Source organism: Boleophthalmus pectinirostris, unplaced genomic scaffold (genome assembly GCF_026225935.1).
Source record: "Boleophthalmus pectinirostris isolate CB_2022bp ecotype Guang Dong unplaced genomic scaffold, ASM2622593v1 HiC_scaffold_7, whole genome shotgun sequence".
Lineage (NCBI taxonomy): Eukaryota > Metazoa > Chordata > Actinopteri > Gobiiformes > Gobiidae > Boleophthalmus > Boleophthalmus pectinirostris.
Genome location: NW_026571473.1, coordinates 21,271,910 through 21,286,862, shown reverse-complemented (window position 1 = coordinate 21,286,862; position 14,953 = coordinate 21,271,910). Strand labels below are relative to the sequence as shown.

Here is a 14,953-nt window from a genome sequence, read left to right as displayed (position 1 = left end):
TCTGGCTGCTGCCCGCCAGGGGGCGCTAAAGCGGAGACGATGGGGCGGAAGCAGTTGGTTCACAGCTGACACTTTTTTGTTTTGGTGTACGCGGCTGTATCCACATCTTCTCTAAGAGCTGTTTATATCCTCACTGAAGTCACAGGACGATGAAGAAATTTTTTGAAGACATTAAAAAGGACATAAAGTTCAAGTCAGCCGGGCCTGGTAAAAAGCTGACAGAGGATACCAGGTACTTTGAAGCTCTATTTCTTTGGTTGTAGCTAATGCAGCTAGAACCAGCCATACAGGGGCTAACTCCACTCAAGTGAACTTACTAAAATATAAATAACATTATATTTTATAACAAATACGCATGTTTACGATTCAGGTAAAATGGTTGACCTTTTTTTGTGGATTAGCCCGTTTAGACCATCTATCAGCGTATTATGTAACTCTTTGTGGAGAGAGGGGGAGAGGAGGGACAGGGAGGTGTCCACTGTAGTAGACGTGCTTGAGTTAATCTTTGTAAAATCTTATTAGCGCTGTGACTCCAGCAGATGCAGACAGTGCATTCGTGCACTGACTAGCGCTGGAGATTTTTTGACAAACGTCTATACAAACGTCTAAACTACTGCAGCAAGGATCCCATAGGCACAATCACATAGCATCCACAAGCCTTCTCGATGTGGGCAAAGGAGAAAACAACAATAACAATATAAATACTATATATTAACAGTATTGAACCAAATCAAACAAGATTATGGCAAAAATAAACACATACTATTATGAACCACTAAATAATTATATAATTTATTTATAAATAAGTACTATGCAGAATCATATTACACACACATTGAATAAATACCTTCTTTGAATTTCCTTCATACCAGTGCCAGACCTGAGCCTGTCCACAGCAGCACCGCCAGACCTTATCATGCACCTAGTGAAGGAGCCCAGAGAGCAGGGGCAGCTGCTCTGGCACGTATAGAGCAGCAGCACAAGCCCAAAGTGCACACTTCTCACGATACCATTAGGAACCAAGGTGGGTCAGAGAAACCAATCTGTCCCTACATTGCCTTCTTTATGGCTGGTTGTTGTGTGTACCAATTGTACTGTTACATACCTTTTTAGTAAAAAGAGAATTGGAGGCTGAGGCAGCGGCACTGGCTGAAAAAGAAAAGCCGGATACTGCGGAGGTATGGTGTTTTAAAAATGGCATAAACAGAATTAGTGTGTATTACTTAACATTCATATTTTTTCCTCTAGGGCTCTCAAGTAAAAGACCCTTCCAGTTTGTCAGTGTCTGGTGTGTATTTCACTTGCCCTTTGACAGGAGCCACTTTAACCAAGAGTGAAAGGGAGGTCCACATAAAAGAAGCAATTTTTATGGTATATAAATTAAAATTCAAATCATACAGACAGAATATTTTAGCTTAATACTGACACCATCTTTTTGTTTAAAGCGTTTTGAGGAAGATGCAGTGGAGGCCTCTGTTATGATGATGCACACGTTCAACAAAGACAGAGATAAAGTGAAAGCTGCTGTTGACATCATAAGCAAGTAAGACTTAGTTAAATGACCTTGCAGTCAGTATCATCACCTGTATAACTACACAATGTTTAATTTATTTACAGGTATGTTGACAACATTTGTAAAAATCCATCAGAAGAAAAATACAGAAAAATTAAACTCTCCAACAAGGTTTTTCAGGTTTGTATTGAGTTAGTTCAACTGATTTTTATGACTTTTATTTTTGTATTATATACACAAAAATATGCTCTTTTTCCCTCAGGAGAAAGTGCGATGTGTTGAGGGCAGCAGAGAGTTTCTTGAGGCACTCGGTTTTATAAGCACTTCACTTCCTGTAGAAGGTCAAGGTAACTGCACTCATCTCACTCACTGCTACTCATCTAAAGATACCAGTTTCTTTTACCTTGCTGTTATTAAAAACAATTTTCTCATCCAGAGGAAGAGGAGTTCTTGGTGCTGCCAGAGCAGAGCTCTGATGATCTGGAGCTAATGAAAGAGAGGAGGGACCGCCTGCAGAGAGGAGAGCCGGTCAGAGCTGTGCTGGACAGGCAACCTCAGGCCCTCAGACCGTCGCCCAACGCTCAGCGCTTTGAGCTTCCTCCAGAGTTCTATAACCTCTCAGCCGAGGAGCTCAAGAAGGAGCAGCAGCAGCGGTGAGGAATGTTCCCATTGTATCGAATCAAGCAACAATTTAACCCATATCATTGGGTTTTAATGTTTTTTTTCTTGGGTCCATAAAGTTTAAAGTAGACTAAAAACACACTGAATGCATGTTTCAGGAGTGATTTAGTCGAAAAGAATTCAATGTTGCGGACTAAGGTAATGAGAGAGAAAGATGAACAGAGAGAGAGACGAAAATACAACTACACTTTGCTGAGAATCAGGTTGCCTGATGGAAACCTGCTACAAGGTATCATGTTATGCATTGCATAAATTGTGAATTATGTTCATGTTTACATAAATATATTACTGTTGAATGTCAGGGACCTTTTATGCCTGGGACCGTCTCACTACATTGTACAGTTTTGTGAGAGAGTCTCTGGTGGATGGCTGGCAGCCATTTGAACTGATCGCTCCTGGAGGCCAAAAACTACAGGAGTCAGAGGATGTGGCTCTTGCAGAGTGCAATTTGGTAAGTTCATTGCACATTCTTCCATCTGCAATCAGCATTAGCCAACTATAACATAAATTAATTAATATGGGCTACTGTTTGTGGTATGGATCATATTCTCATGTCCTCAAAGCTGATGTGTTGTGTCCTGATGGATGCTGAGTGAGGCCTGGTTAGTGTTCACAAGAGTTAGTTACTGTAAAAAGGTGTCAGAATGCAGTGTAGAGGTGCACATAAGACTTGATGTAGTTATACATTTGATTATGATTTTAAATAAGCAAATTGTCACAATGCTATCTTTTTGTTGCGATCCATACATACTAACTTCTAACACTTTCCTTTGGCAGGTGCCCGCTGCCTTGCTCACCTTTGCCTGGGACGCAGCTGTGCAGGCCGATATCGCAGCCGCAGGAGGAAAAAGTCCTGCTCTGCTGAAACCAGAGCTTCTTGAAAAAATTCAGACCCTGAGCTGAGTCAACACTGCTTTCATACTTTAGAATTACCTAATGACTTGTGACATGTACTTTACAACTGAAGACAGTAGCAGGCAGTCAAACACCAGGGGCATCGCTGATGCAATTACAATATTTTTGAGTCCAGCCCTGTCCCATTCTGTGGGCAGAATTCTACTGTACATACTTTAACATCTAGAGTGTGCTTTAAAAGATGAAAGACAAGTATAGTTGTGTTAAGTGAAGTCCATGTTTGTGGTTTGGATACATGACAGTTTAACACATGATAGAAGGTTTATGGATGGGTAAAGTTCAGTAAGATTAATGAGTCATGCTGAAGGCAAGATGGGTGTATCAATGACAGGGTTATCCAGTGTCCATTTGATAAACTGTTTCCTGTCATTGACCTTCTGATGTGAATCTGGCTCAGCTGCACAACTCTGGACTGCTGTGTCCTGCTTCACTTAAGCTGTTAACTTTGCACTACTGAACTTGGCTGTGTGAATTTCAAACCTCACAGCACGTTAACAAGTCAGGAAAATATTAAATGCTTCAATGTTCATTTCATCATCGTTTATTGTTGCAACCGTATTGCGTAATTCATGTTTGTTCATATTAAGTATTTAATTGATTTCAATAATCTACAAATTCCACATTAATATGCATAAGATCAAAAGGTTAATTTGGTTTTAATTTGGTTAACATCTACCTCTAATGTTTAAATGCATCCATTGCATGTAAACCTTAACAGGCAGTTAAAGAGGAATACAGTTAATGTTAAACACCTGTGAGATGTTAATTTGGACAGAGCCTTGTCCAGTCGTTTGGACTTTTGTGAGGCTTGCACCATGTGACTGTTTAAGATGCTGTTTTGTGCATTTCCTTTTATTCTGCCTGTAACCAAGACCGTTAACATTAAGTCAATAAACATGACAACAAAGTTGCTTGCTGACAACCACTGAATGTGTTTTCTTATAAAAGTGCAGTTTAATGTTTAATGAATTTCTTGTTCAAGTATTCTTGAAAAACAAAGAAAATACATATTTATAAAATGTGACACAGGATATCTGTACACGCTCAGATTGAGTAACGACTCAAGAGAATTACAAGTAGAACAAGTCGTATAAATGCACCTATTAAAACAACTAAGGTACTGATCAACCGAGTCTCACATCCCCTCTGATTAACTGTATGCCGTAAGAAATTATAATCAAGGTAACCTCATAATGCCACATCTAGCATTTAACAGATAATCCTGTTCTTTATGTAATGAGTCTGCCTTGTTTTAATCTAGCATATCTGAGCAGCACTTTCATCAGATCAGTTATAGCCTCTAGAATAAGGCAATGCCAAACTTCAACATGCAAACATACCTTAGTTTAATAGTCACACTGATTTTATGCACAAAAACAAAATACCTTGACCCGGTCAGTTTGACTGGATAAAGAGATTCAAGATGCCAGTGTCACCCGTGGGTCCCTTGTTGAAGAGTCATTTGTGCTGATCATTTGAGGAGTTCAGACTCATCAAAAACACCAAGACTGAGACAGGTGATGTCTGGCCCCGAGCAGCAGTGAGGTCCCCATGTGTTTGAACAGTGCTGTGGTCAGACAGAGGCGAGGGTTGAAGCGCTGGACACTGGGTCAGAGGGAGTGACATCCATCGGTTGGTCCTCAGAATTCTCTCTGGTTAAGCCTGGACAGTTGATTGATCATTAGTGTGTGTGTGTGTGTGTGTGTGTGTGTGTGTGTGTGTGTGTGTGTGTGTGTGTGTGTGTGTGTGTGTGTGTGTGTGTGTGTGTGTGTGTGTGTGTGTGTGTGTGTGTGTGTGTGTGTGTGTGTGTGTGTGTGTGTGTGTGTGTGTGTGTGTGTGTGTGTGTGTGTGTGTGTGTGTGTGTGTGTGTGTGTGTGTGTGTGTGTGTGTGTGTGTGTGTGTGTGTGTGTGTGTGTGTGTGTGTGTGTGTGTGTGTGTGTGTGTGTGTGTGTGTGTGTGTGTGTGTGTGTGTGTGTATGTGTGTGTGTGTGTGTGTGTATATATGTATATGTATACACACATATCATATCATATATATATATATATATATATATATATATATAAAGGTATATAAAGGTCTGGGGCAATAGATTTTCTCTTTATGTATAGCAGTTGACACTGAACACTTGAAAATCCTAAGAACTTACCATCTTTAGTTGTTGAGACAATGATACAGTCATCATCGTCATCCTCTTCTGTATCTGCCTGAAACCCATCTGCCTCTGTGGCCTCAGACTGGAAAATCAAACCACATGTTAAGAAACAGATTCAAGTCCTGAAATTCCAGGTAATAACTAAAATGTTTATTCTCCAACTCTTCCTTCTTCAGGTTAACAAAAAAGTAGAAAAAGATAACCTTTAATGCAGTTTTTTTTTTTTTTTTTTTTTTTTACAAACAATACATAAGTTATTTTCCTGTATCACTCCTTGCTACAAATATAAATGGAGGTGCTGCAACCAAAAGGACAATCAATTTGAAATCTCTTGTAAGTTGAAAATAATAATTAAAAATAATAATTAAAAATAAACTAAAGCACTGTACCGTTTCTGTCTCCTTACACCTCTTCATGAACTTGGTGATGGACATGCTGCCTGTGCTCCTCCTCTTGTGGGCAGCAGAGCTGGAGGAGGTCTGTGGAGTGGTGGGAGAGTTGCCCACAGACCCTGTTGCAGCCTGTGACTCTTCACGGGGCTCCTCTCTGAGTCCCGTGGTGAGGTATGTCCACTGACAGGGCACAGGGAGCGCCTCCTGACCAAACTGAGACAGAACCTCTTTGTGGACATACCAGCAACACCTCTTATAGGTCGAGCGCTTCTCATATACGGCATTATTTTTGATGAGCCGCCTTAGCTTTATCCTGAAGAAAAATTATTCAATTAAGGAATCTACTAAAATCAGGGAAGATCTGGTAAAAGCATAATTTCTCTACCTGGATGGAATATTATCTGTAGCGTTTTGAGGACTGGACAGTTGAGGAGGAGAAGATGGTGATGACTGCTGTCGACAAAACTCCTGGAACTCAGTAATGATCATTTTGCTGCTGTTTGAGTTTCCGTGGAGCAGTGGAAGCATCTGTCCAAGTACTGCAGAAATAGTTATAAGTCAGGGTATACATAGACAAAGAAAGTGCATTTAGTCATATAAATACATCATATAAAGTTTAGTAAGAACACTCACACTCAGTCTCTTGCTGCTTTTTCAGACTCTGCTCCTCTGGGCTGGGGCTGTTGTCTGTTTTGGCCAAAGGCTCGATCAGACACAGAGCGTAGATCTGGAACATCTCTGAGCCAAGCCCCTCCCCCTCCCATACACAGCCCTTCACCACAGGCTCCAGGAACTTCATCTTCTTTTTGGTGGACATCAACTCATCCCATTCCTTTGCTTTAAGTTTCTGTTGAAGTTTCTGTTTCTCCAAATCACCACCATCCTATGAAAACGCATGTTAACGTCTGCAAAGAGACTAAATGCCCTGTATCACAGTACTGAGTACATTACCTCTTCTTCCAGAGCCCCTTCATCATCAGAGAGGTATCCGTGAGGCACAAAGAAACCATCATCGTCGTCATCATCCTCTTCACCTCCTTCTTCCTCATCTTCCTGTGGGAGGATAATTATGTTTTAGTTTCATAAAACAGCAACACGTGTCCTCATCCACAAATGGATGGGGACACACGTTGCACACAAATCCATGTCAGACAGTGGCCCACATCACAGACAACATATGTACAGTTTAGATTACTCACGCCTTCACTGTGTGACAGAGACTCTCCTGGTTCTTCCTCCTCCCACTCTTCATCACTGTCCACTTCATAGTCCAACAGATCCTATCAAGCAAAATGATACTTAACTACACTGTATATGCATAAGGCTAGGATGCTAATCTCACATTCCTATAGAACAGAATAAAATGCTTTACCTTGTCTTGTCTCAAAGGGCAGCGAGCTGAAATGTGTGAGCTCTTCTTGCTCCAGGTGCCCCAATAAGCTGGACGGTAGTTTTCATGGAACTGTAGCAGTTTCATTGGTCCATGACGAGAACGGTCTGGGACACCTTCAGTTTTAGGATTTTCTGCTGCTGTACACTCGCTGAGGAGGAAAAAAAAAAAAAAAAAAAAAAAAAGACTGAAAATGTGTTTTTATTCAAAATAATCCAAACACAGCTCTTATGGGTAAGAAAACAGACTAACCTAAGTGAATTTGTTCTCCTGGTTTTGGTGGGGCCTGAGCACCGTGGCTTTTGCTCAATCCAGTCTTTGAGTCCATTACCGTTTTGAGAAGGCTTCAATAAATATTCATCCAGTTTCTCCAGAACCAAATCTTCACACTGAACCCGGGTCAGTGGGGCCAAAAACATGTTCTCTTTAATTTCAAATGGAGCAAACTTTCCACAAGCAGCAGAAAGAGTCTAAAAGCAAAATAAAATGATCAACTCATCTGTCATAACCTGTATCACATTTAAAGACAGAAGACCAACCTTTGGTGCCTGTTGGGTCTTAGGCTTCTGTAGAAACCGTGTGATTTCTGCTTTTTCAGCTTTGAGGCGCTGCAATCACAGGTCAGGCTGTTTATAATCATCACCTTTTCATTATTATTTGAAAACAAGATATTAAACTCACATCTTTCTCTTCTTTTAACCGTTTTTCTTCTTCCTTAATGCGTTTTTCTTCATCCTTCTTACGTTTCTCTTCAAGCTTAGCCCTAAAACATAATAGCAAAGTTTAACCCTAAATGTCCGCTAATCTTTTGCGTAGAAAAAGGGACAGTGAACACTTACTCAAGCTTTGACTTCCGCTGCTCCTCTTTGGCCTTTAACCTCTCAGCCTTCTCTTTCTCCTCCTTCTCTTTTTTCTCTTTCCGTTCACGCTCCTCTCGCTCCTTCTTTTCACGTTTCTCTTTATCACGCTCCTCTTTTTGTTTACGAGCATCTTCTTTCTTTTTCTCTTTTGCTGCTTTAGCCTCTTCTTTTAGCCTGTCTTTTTCCTGACGTAGACGGAGCTTCTCTTCCTGCTCTTGCACATTCTTAATTAGGAAATAAAACAACATTGCTTTAGAAAAAAGTGACACAAGGCCTCTTTTTTAATGCTGGGCAAATAAATGGTATGTGTTTATAGTGTAAAACATTTACCTTCAGGGAGCGCCTTTTTAACTTTTTCTCTGCAGGAATCTTGGGTGTGGTCTTTGGCTCCTGGAAATGACAAGATGAAAATATAGACAGGTTAAAAGAAGTAGGCCGTTTTTACATGAAAAGTATGGTTAAATTCTTACTGTGTGAGTGGAAGTGGGAGTGACATTCTCATTACTGGGCTTCTCTGGGGAGCTCTCAGATATGGAGCTGTCCAGGGAATTGGAGAGCAGAGACTGGTTTACCAAACTAGAAGCATCTTGAGATTCATTCTGGGATTCTTCCTCACTCACAGATTCTTTTGTTGTGTCAAGAAATGATGTGGAGGCACTCTGATCTAGTTTCTCATCTTGAGCCATAACATCCTCGTCCACAGTTTGTTTTTTGGGAGAGTCAGTGACGGAAGAAGAGTTAATGCTTCTGTTTAATTTTCCAGAGGATACTCTTCTATCTTGTTTCTGTTTCTTGTCATTTAATGGAAGAAGTCGACATTTTATAGGAGACTCTTTCTCTTCAGTTAGATCTATGACCATATTTTCATCAGCAGGCACTGAACGTTTGCAAGTGAGAAAACCATCCAATGGACCACGGCCATTGACCAGTGGTGGTCCAGTGCACAGAGGAAGAGGAGAGGACTCATTCTCATTCTCCCTTTCAGATAACTCCGGATCTGGACAAGCATGGGCACAAGGACGTTTGGGTGGGTGGTTCTCTTTTGGCTCAGGGTTCAGGCGCTTGAATGGTAGACGTGCTGCAAACACAATAATTAGAGGTAAAGAATTTAGAAAACAAAATAAAAACAGACATTATCTTAAAAGCAAACAAGGGCAAATCCATAGTGATTGATTATGCAAATTCACAAAATATGTCTTACACAAATCATAATAAAATTTGATAAGATTCAAGTTTAAATGCTTACCTTGAACAAGTTTTTTATTTGCATTGTTACTTGGTTTGCAATCCATTCCTAGAGACAAAAACACGATGGGTTACTCATTGAGACCATAATTTTCAACAGGAAAAGATACACTTTTGTTAAATGCACCAGTTATGATTACTCATCTAAAGCTATTACTTCAACAGTTTCACGATAACTCATTTGTTTACTTTTCAGATTATAATAGCTGAATGTGCACCTCACAGAGTCCATCTCGAGTAAGAAGGCCTATGAGACTTTCCATAGGCGCAGAATGACATGAGGACTACAATGACCTGTGCTAGCACGTTAGCTCACTATCATCACGGCTGCAGTGTGCAGTGTTTGGTTAGCTCTCTCCCGCCAACCAGAGTTAGTGTAGTGGTCCCCACAGCGGGCCCTGTCGCCCGCAGACAGGCTCTGCTAGGCTGCCCTCAAACAGAGCTGAACCAACGATGTGTATGTAGTATTCCTCAAAAGTTACAACTTTAACTAATTATTGAAAACAAGGAAATGAACGACAGTTCAGACTTGAGTGTTTTTTAATTACATATGGACGCTGAGAAAAAGTACATGAGTTTTTCCATTTGGTTGTATGATTAGCATTTAGATTAGCCCAAGAAAACACGTCAATGTTGAGCCGCGGTGCTTTATTGTGCTAACAACTAACTAAACCATAATTCTTCACTTGACTCAAATGTCAAAGAGAAAGAAATGATGAGACATTAGCATTGAAATAGTTCAGAAACTGCCTAACTAAAATCTAGCTGGTTGTAAACTTATAATAAAGCTCCAGTTGCAGACACCATTATTGGGCCTAAGATCACAATCCAACTAGAAAGAGCAAGCATAAAGCTTCTTTGCAGTTTTGTTTTTTTAAATCCGCGAAGGTTTTAATGTAATGATATATCTTGTAAGGCAGTATGTGCGGTGTTATAAAGAAACAGCTGACATTAGTAGGATTTAGAGCTAAAAATAGTTTCCAAAATGGCTAAATGGTACCTTTTCTCCGGGGGGTTGAGGCTAAATGTCCGCCGTCCACAGCTGGGTTTTCTGCCGCTAACATCGTTGAGCCTCTACCGGGAACCCTCTGTACAAAACTCACTTTTATTCCACCAACAGGCCGTGTCAGCTGCAGAGCTGGACACAACAAAGCACCGTGGGTCTGTGCTGTCGATAAAAATCCCTTATTCTTGATTTGTTAGACACTAAATATTGCACATTTTTGTTTGGTGTACTCCACGGTCTCCCCGCGTTCAGCCCCAGTGCAGCTCCGCGCTCCGCACTCGGAATTGGCGGGAGTGTGTCACTTCCATCAGGGTCCGCCGCTCATTGGTCCAAAATCTAACACAGAGTACAGGGTGCGTTTGATATCTGCCCCTGCTCAGTGCTGTGGGGCTGCTCTTCACTGTGTATATAACTCATGGATCTATGTTATAACTGTATATGGCTAAGGTACATAGTTGGCTCATAGACTGGGTTGGCTTTGACATGCTGTGACAGCGAGTGACAATTAAGAAAATGTGATAATTAAAAGAATGCTGAGATTATTCCTCTACATGTGAACAATTATTATGCTATGCATATTTCTCTTATTATGAAGCGATTAATCACATTGCGAGCCTGCAGTGCCTCACAATTCTTCGCGCATTTCGTACTTAAGAAAAAAACAAAACAAACGTCCAATCTCGTCACAACAAGTCCCATTAAGATTGAAAAGTTGTTATAACTTGTTGAGGATAAAGAAGTAAATAAAAGTTGCTGTACATACAACGTGCTAGGGATTCTTTTAAGTATTTTTGTTTTGGAAGTCGTTGCATCTTTAAAGAATCAAAGACTGAGTTGACCATGAAATCAGCTGATATTTCCCCGCCTAACCTAACTTTGTCGTACCATTATTTGTTCATGCTAATTTCGGTTAATATGAATGAAACATTTTAGATTAGAAGGGTGTGTAATTAATATATTGTGTGTCATGTTGTTGTCACGCGTTTCCCGTTTAACGCGCGTTACATTCTGGGAAATGTAGTTCGCTCAGTTTATATCTCCATAACGATGAACGGAACAATACTTTCAAAAACTACAACCGCTCCTACTCTGCACATGCGCACTGCTTGCTATGACAAACGCGCATCCTGCAGGATTCCCGGACCCCTGCAGAAGTGCAGATTTGGCATTGGATTTTGCCGGAAACGTGAAGAAACGGTAACGCTTCATGTTCTAACTGGACTTTTGTGGTTTTATACGCTTTGAATGAACCGAAAACTCCGCTAAAACCTTGTTCCATGTAAATTTGCAAATAAAAAACAAATGTATATATTTATCTACGCGACGTTTAAGAACTCGGCCCTAGCTGCTACTAAATGCTAAAACTAAAAACATTATACATCTGCTTATGTCATTGCATCCGCTACATTACTTAATCAGTGTGTATTAAGCGGTAGCTTTAGTTAGATTAGTTGAAATAAAAATATACTCTTTATGCCCCCTTTAAAAACCTAAGTTTTACAGTCATTGCTTTTATCATGATAAAGTTTATGCCAGTTAACGCAAGGTGAACTATAACCTATAAGTGCGAGTTTATTAAGTTCAGTTCAACAGAAGATTCAAAATCACCAGTACCAACTTTGTTTCACTGTTCTTGTGTTAGTCTAATTGTGAGTTTTCCTCTCTTTTATGTTTCAGATAACTTCATTTAATTAAAAAAAATGGGAGGTTTGTTATTTAACCGTTTTTAATGATAAATTCATTATCACAAACACTGAGCACAGTGTAAGTTGAAATGATTGAACTATTTCCTCTTTTGTCCTAGAGCGCGTGAATAACTTTCCTCCCCTGCCTAAATTCATGAAAATTAAGCCGTGCTTTTACCAGAATATTGATGAGGAAATTCCTTCACCTCATCAGCAACTTGTGCGCAGAGTCTACACACTTTGGATGAGTATGTTGTACACTGTATGCTTTTATTGTTTTAATTTTTGATACAGTTTCTAAAGCACAAACATGTATACTAATATATTGTTTCCTTTGCAGTGTATTCAGCCACTCTTTGCATCAATGTCATTTCTTGTATTGCTTGGTGGGCTGGTGGTGGAAGTGCCACGAACTTTGGCTTCTCTTTACTTTGGCTCCTTCTTTTCAGCCCGTGCAGTTATACTTGTTGGTTCAGACCACTGTACAAAGCCTTCAGGTTAGTATGTACAACACAAATGCCATGTAATGTTTACAAAATACAGGTTCCTTTTATGCTTGCTAAACAAAACACAGAAAACATCTATATGTATCTTCAAAGACAAATGCTTTCTTGTTTTATTTTCAGGGCCGATAGCTCTTTCAACTTCATGGCCTTCTTTTTCATCTTCTTCCTTCAGTGTGTGTTGGCTCTTATTCAGACATTAGGTATCTCAGGCTGGGGAACATGGTGAGTTTTAGGACATGTACCCAATTGCAATAGACAAATCTGACAGTTACTATGTCACTGTATATTACCTTTTGTTTTTTAATGTGAATAATCCTTTAATTTGCATCCACTTGTGCAAAGCTAATGTAAATAATTCATCTGAATTTGAACTTCACGTAATGATGGCCCACAACTGGGCTAGGCTTTGCTTGCATTCATTCACATGGGAATGCTGTTTATTAAGAACATTAACTGAGCACTGTCATGCTCTTTTACAGTTGTTTGTCTTTTATGCACTTAACTGCATTCTGCTGTTGTAGCTGCTGCTGCGTATTATAACCTTGGTTTTGGTGCTGTGTTTCACTTTAACTAACCTGTTCACTTCATTTCATCTGATTCCACCTGAAATAAAGCGGCTGGATTGCAACAGTGATGTTTTTCAGCTCCAATGTGGGCTCTGCTATTGTGATGCTCATCACCACACTGCTCTTCACACTGGTGACTGCTTTAATGGCACTCGTGCTTATCAAGGTGAGTGAGCAACTCGTGCACAAATATGCTACAGGCTATTCTAGTGACTCTGCAACAATACTATAATTTTAACATCTTATTGTCTTGCTGATGTGGCTTTTATGAAATTAAAAAATACTATTCACTGTTGATAATATTCCCTAAAATATGAAGGTGCAGTATGGATCTTTTCTAGTGGAGGCTCCATCACATGTTTGTTTACTGGCCATACTTTATTGCTTCTCCTGGAATGGTCCTTTGTTTGATATTAAGCATAATTATCATGCATTTATTCAGTTGCAGGTGTTTATATTGACGGAAAAAAATAAACTTTTTAGGAAAGGATTTTTACTATGAGCCTATCTGACATTATTGTATCCATGACAATAGAGAGGTTTTATGCCATTATGTGGAACATACCCTCCATCAGAAAAGTTTCATAAAGTCCATCTTCCATTATAGTGTCACATATCCTGAGCCTATAGCACATGCCCTTCAGCAGGCCCATGTATTCATTTAAACTGATTACTTATTTCCTCTGAATGGTCAGGTTCACAGGCTGTACCGTGGCGGGGGTGGGAGCATGCAGCGTGCCCAGGAGGAGTGGGCCACAGGGATGTGGAAGAGTGCCCCAGTGAGAGAAGCTGGCTTTAATGTTGTGGCCCAAACAGCACAGGGCCCCACTCTGCCCCAGTACCCTGCTGCTGTGCCCAGCTACCCTGATAACAGCCAGTGGTGATAGCCCTGGGTATCCTCTAGAGGGAGACAGACTGTCGGGGTGTGCCAAACAGCATTTAATGAGCGTAAAATGCCAAATGAATTTCTGAAAAGGTTACCAGATATATGCCATTCCATATCTTATTTGTTTACATAAAAGTTTGTGTTGTGAATTGGAGTGACTACATTGACAATAATGTACTTACGAAAATATTTAAAAGGAAGACATCTAACAGAATGGTTTGAGTTAAGGGAGTTTTGGGGGGCTTGTGCCTTATGAACATTTTATAATAGAAAATAATAATCTGGCAGACCTGCATGCTGGACACTGTAGTACAAGTACAGGGTTTGACTTAAAACTGCACGACAATGATCTTGTTTTTATGTGTACTTTGCCAAGACAGTTTATTTTTGATACCACACTTAATATAGCTTTGCTTAAAGGCCTTAATATTGCAACTTTTGCATGAGATAAATATTGTTTGACTTTAGCTAAATTCAACAAAAAAGCTAACTACATGCTTCAATGGAGCATTTAAGTGCTCATGCATTTTGGTGCCATAACATTTGTTTTCCCTGCCTGCTGTAGGTGAGTGGGGAGTAACCCCTGCCTCAGTATTTTTCATGCCTGTGCTTGTGTGGTTTGTTGTGGCACTGTTTGTTTAGTGGGGGCCTTGTAGTGAACACTTTTATCAGGGCTGCAGCCTCTTTCCACACTGAGCTGCATGCGTCTGTGGGCGTGGGGCTGAACAATTCAATTCCCAGCCTTCTGTCAACACTAGACACACAAACAACTGAATTTTTGAAGGATAACGAATCCACTCATTGATAAAGACCCCATGACTAAATTTGATTCTTGAAGTAACATTTCTTGTTCTTGGAATAACAAGACAACATTTCTTTTTTCGTAAGAGTTAACCACTATGCCAATAAAAATGTGAAAGTTTCTAGAAATGTGCCTGCACTAAAACCATTGCTGAATGCCATTTTGGCAAACTGCCTGGATTTAATACACCTTTGTGAAAATAACAATGTTACATTAAGTCAACATTTCAATAAATATTCTGAATTTATTTCATGATTGTTGTTTATTGTATTTTTTTACAAATTGAAAAATGTACAAAAATAAAATCTAAAGATATTCCTACAACAGTAGTAATTGAGACGTACTCATGGCAT

At 39.9% G+C, this 14,953-nt stretch overlaps 3 protein-coding genes across 3 annotated transcripts; 2 read left to right on the top strand and 1 right to left on the bottom strand.

The window, feature by feature from the left end:
• Window positions 1-46: 46 nt before the first annotated feature.
• Window positions 47-4,034, top strand: ubxn6 (UBX domain protein 6). Its single transcript, XM_020940100.2, has 11 exons — window positions 47-232; window positions 873-1,024; window positions 1,114-1,178; window positions 1,249-1,371; window positions 1,446-1,543; window positions 1,618-1,693; window positions 1,776-1,860; window positions 1,950-2,166; window positions 2,293-2,423; window positions 2,497-2,645; window positions 2,972-4,034. Exons 1-11 carry the CDS (start codon window positions 150-152, stop codon window positions 3,095-3,097), a joined length of 1,305 nt encoding a protein of 434 aa, XP_020795759.2. The 5' UTR covers window positions 47-149; the 3' UTR covers window positions 3,098-4,034.
• Window positions 4,035-4,041: 7 nt separating this feature from the next.
• chaf1a (chromatin assembly factor 1, subunit A (p150)) lies at window positions 4,042-10,521 on the bottom strand. Its single transcript, XM_020940118.2, has 16 exons — window positions 10,150-10,521; window positions 9,151-9,198; window positions 8,375-8,982; window positions 8,235-8,294; window positions 7,884-8,128; window positions 7,726-7,807; window positions 7,584-7,652; window positions 7,297-7,514; window positions 7,027-7,195; window positions 6,854-6,934; window positions 6,606-6,707; window positions 6,288-6,537; window positions 6,040-6,193; window positions 5,652-5,967; window positions 5,257-5,344; window positions 4,042-4,771 (listed from the first exon to the last, which is right to left on the bottom strand). Exons 1-16 carry the CDS (start codon window positions 10,211-10,213, stop codon window positions 4,683-4,685), a joined length of 2,643 nt encoding a protein of 880 aa, XP_020795777.1. The 5' UTR covers window positions 10,214-10,521; the 3' UTR covers window positions 4,042-4,682.
• Window positions 10,522-11,257: 736 nt separating this feature from the next.
• On the top strand, window positions 11,258-14,855 carry scamp4 (secretory carrier membrane protein 4). The gene is made up of 7 exons (XM_020940085.2): window positions 11,258-11,352; window positions 11,833-11,862; window positions 11,960-12,088; window positions 12,181-12,337; window positions 12,467-12,568; window positions 12,961-13,078; window positions 13,608-14,855. The coding sequence occupies exons 2-7, from the start codon at window positions 11,856-11,858 to the stop codon at window positions 13,794-13,796; spliced, it is 702 nt and encodes a 233-aa protein (XP_020795744.1). The 5' UTR covers window positions 11,258-11,352; window positions 11,833-11,855; the 3' UTR covers window positions 13,797-14,855.
• The last annotated feature ends 98 nt before the right edge of the window (window positions 14,856-14,953 follow it).

Coding starts and splice junctions, on each gene's coding strand:
- ubxn6 (XM_020940100.2), top strand. CDS start 150: ATGAAGAAATTTTTTGAAGACATTAAAAAGGACATAAAGTTCAAGTCA. Junction 233..872: donor AAGCTGACAGAGGATACCAG/GTACTTTGAAGC, acceptor CCTTCATACCAG/TGCCAGACCTGAGCCTGTCC. Junction 2,646..2,971: donor CTCTTGCAGAGTGCAATTTG/GTAAGTTCATTG, acceptor TTCCTTTGGCAG/GTGCCCGCTGCCTTGCTCAC.
- scamp4 (XM_020940085.2), top strand. Junction 12,338..12,466: donor CCACTGTACAAAGCCTTCAG/GTTAGTATGTAC, acceptor TTTTATTTTCAG/GGCCGATAGCTCTTTCAACT. Junction 12,569..12,960: donor ATCTCAGGCTGGGGAACATG/GTGAGTTTTAGG, acceptor CCTGAAATAAAG/CGGCTGGATTGCAACAGTGA.
- chaf1a (XM_020940118.2), bottom strand. CDS start 10,213: ATGTTAGCGGCAGAAAACCCAGCTGTGGACGGCGGACATTTAGCCTCA. Junction 9,199..10,149: donor CTCAACCCCCCGGAGAAAAG/GTACCATTTAGC, acceptor TTTTGTCTCTAG/GAATGGATTGCAAACCAAGT. Junction 7,808..7,883: donor CAGCGGAAGTCAAAGCTTGA/GTAAGTGTTCAC, acceptor ATTATGTTTTAG/GGCTAAGCTTGAAGAGAAAC.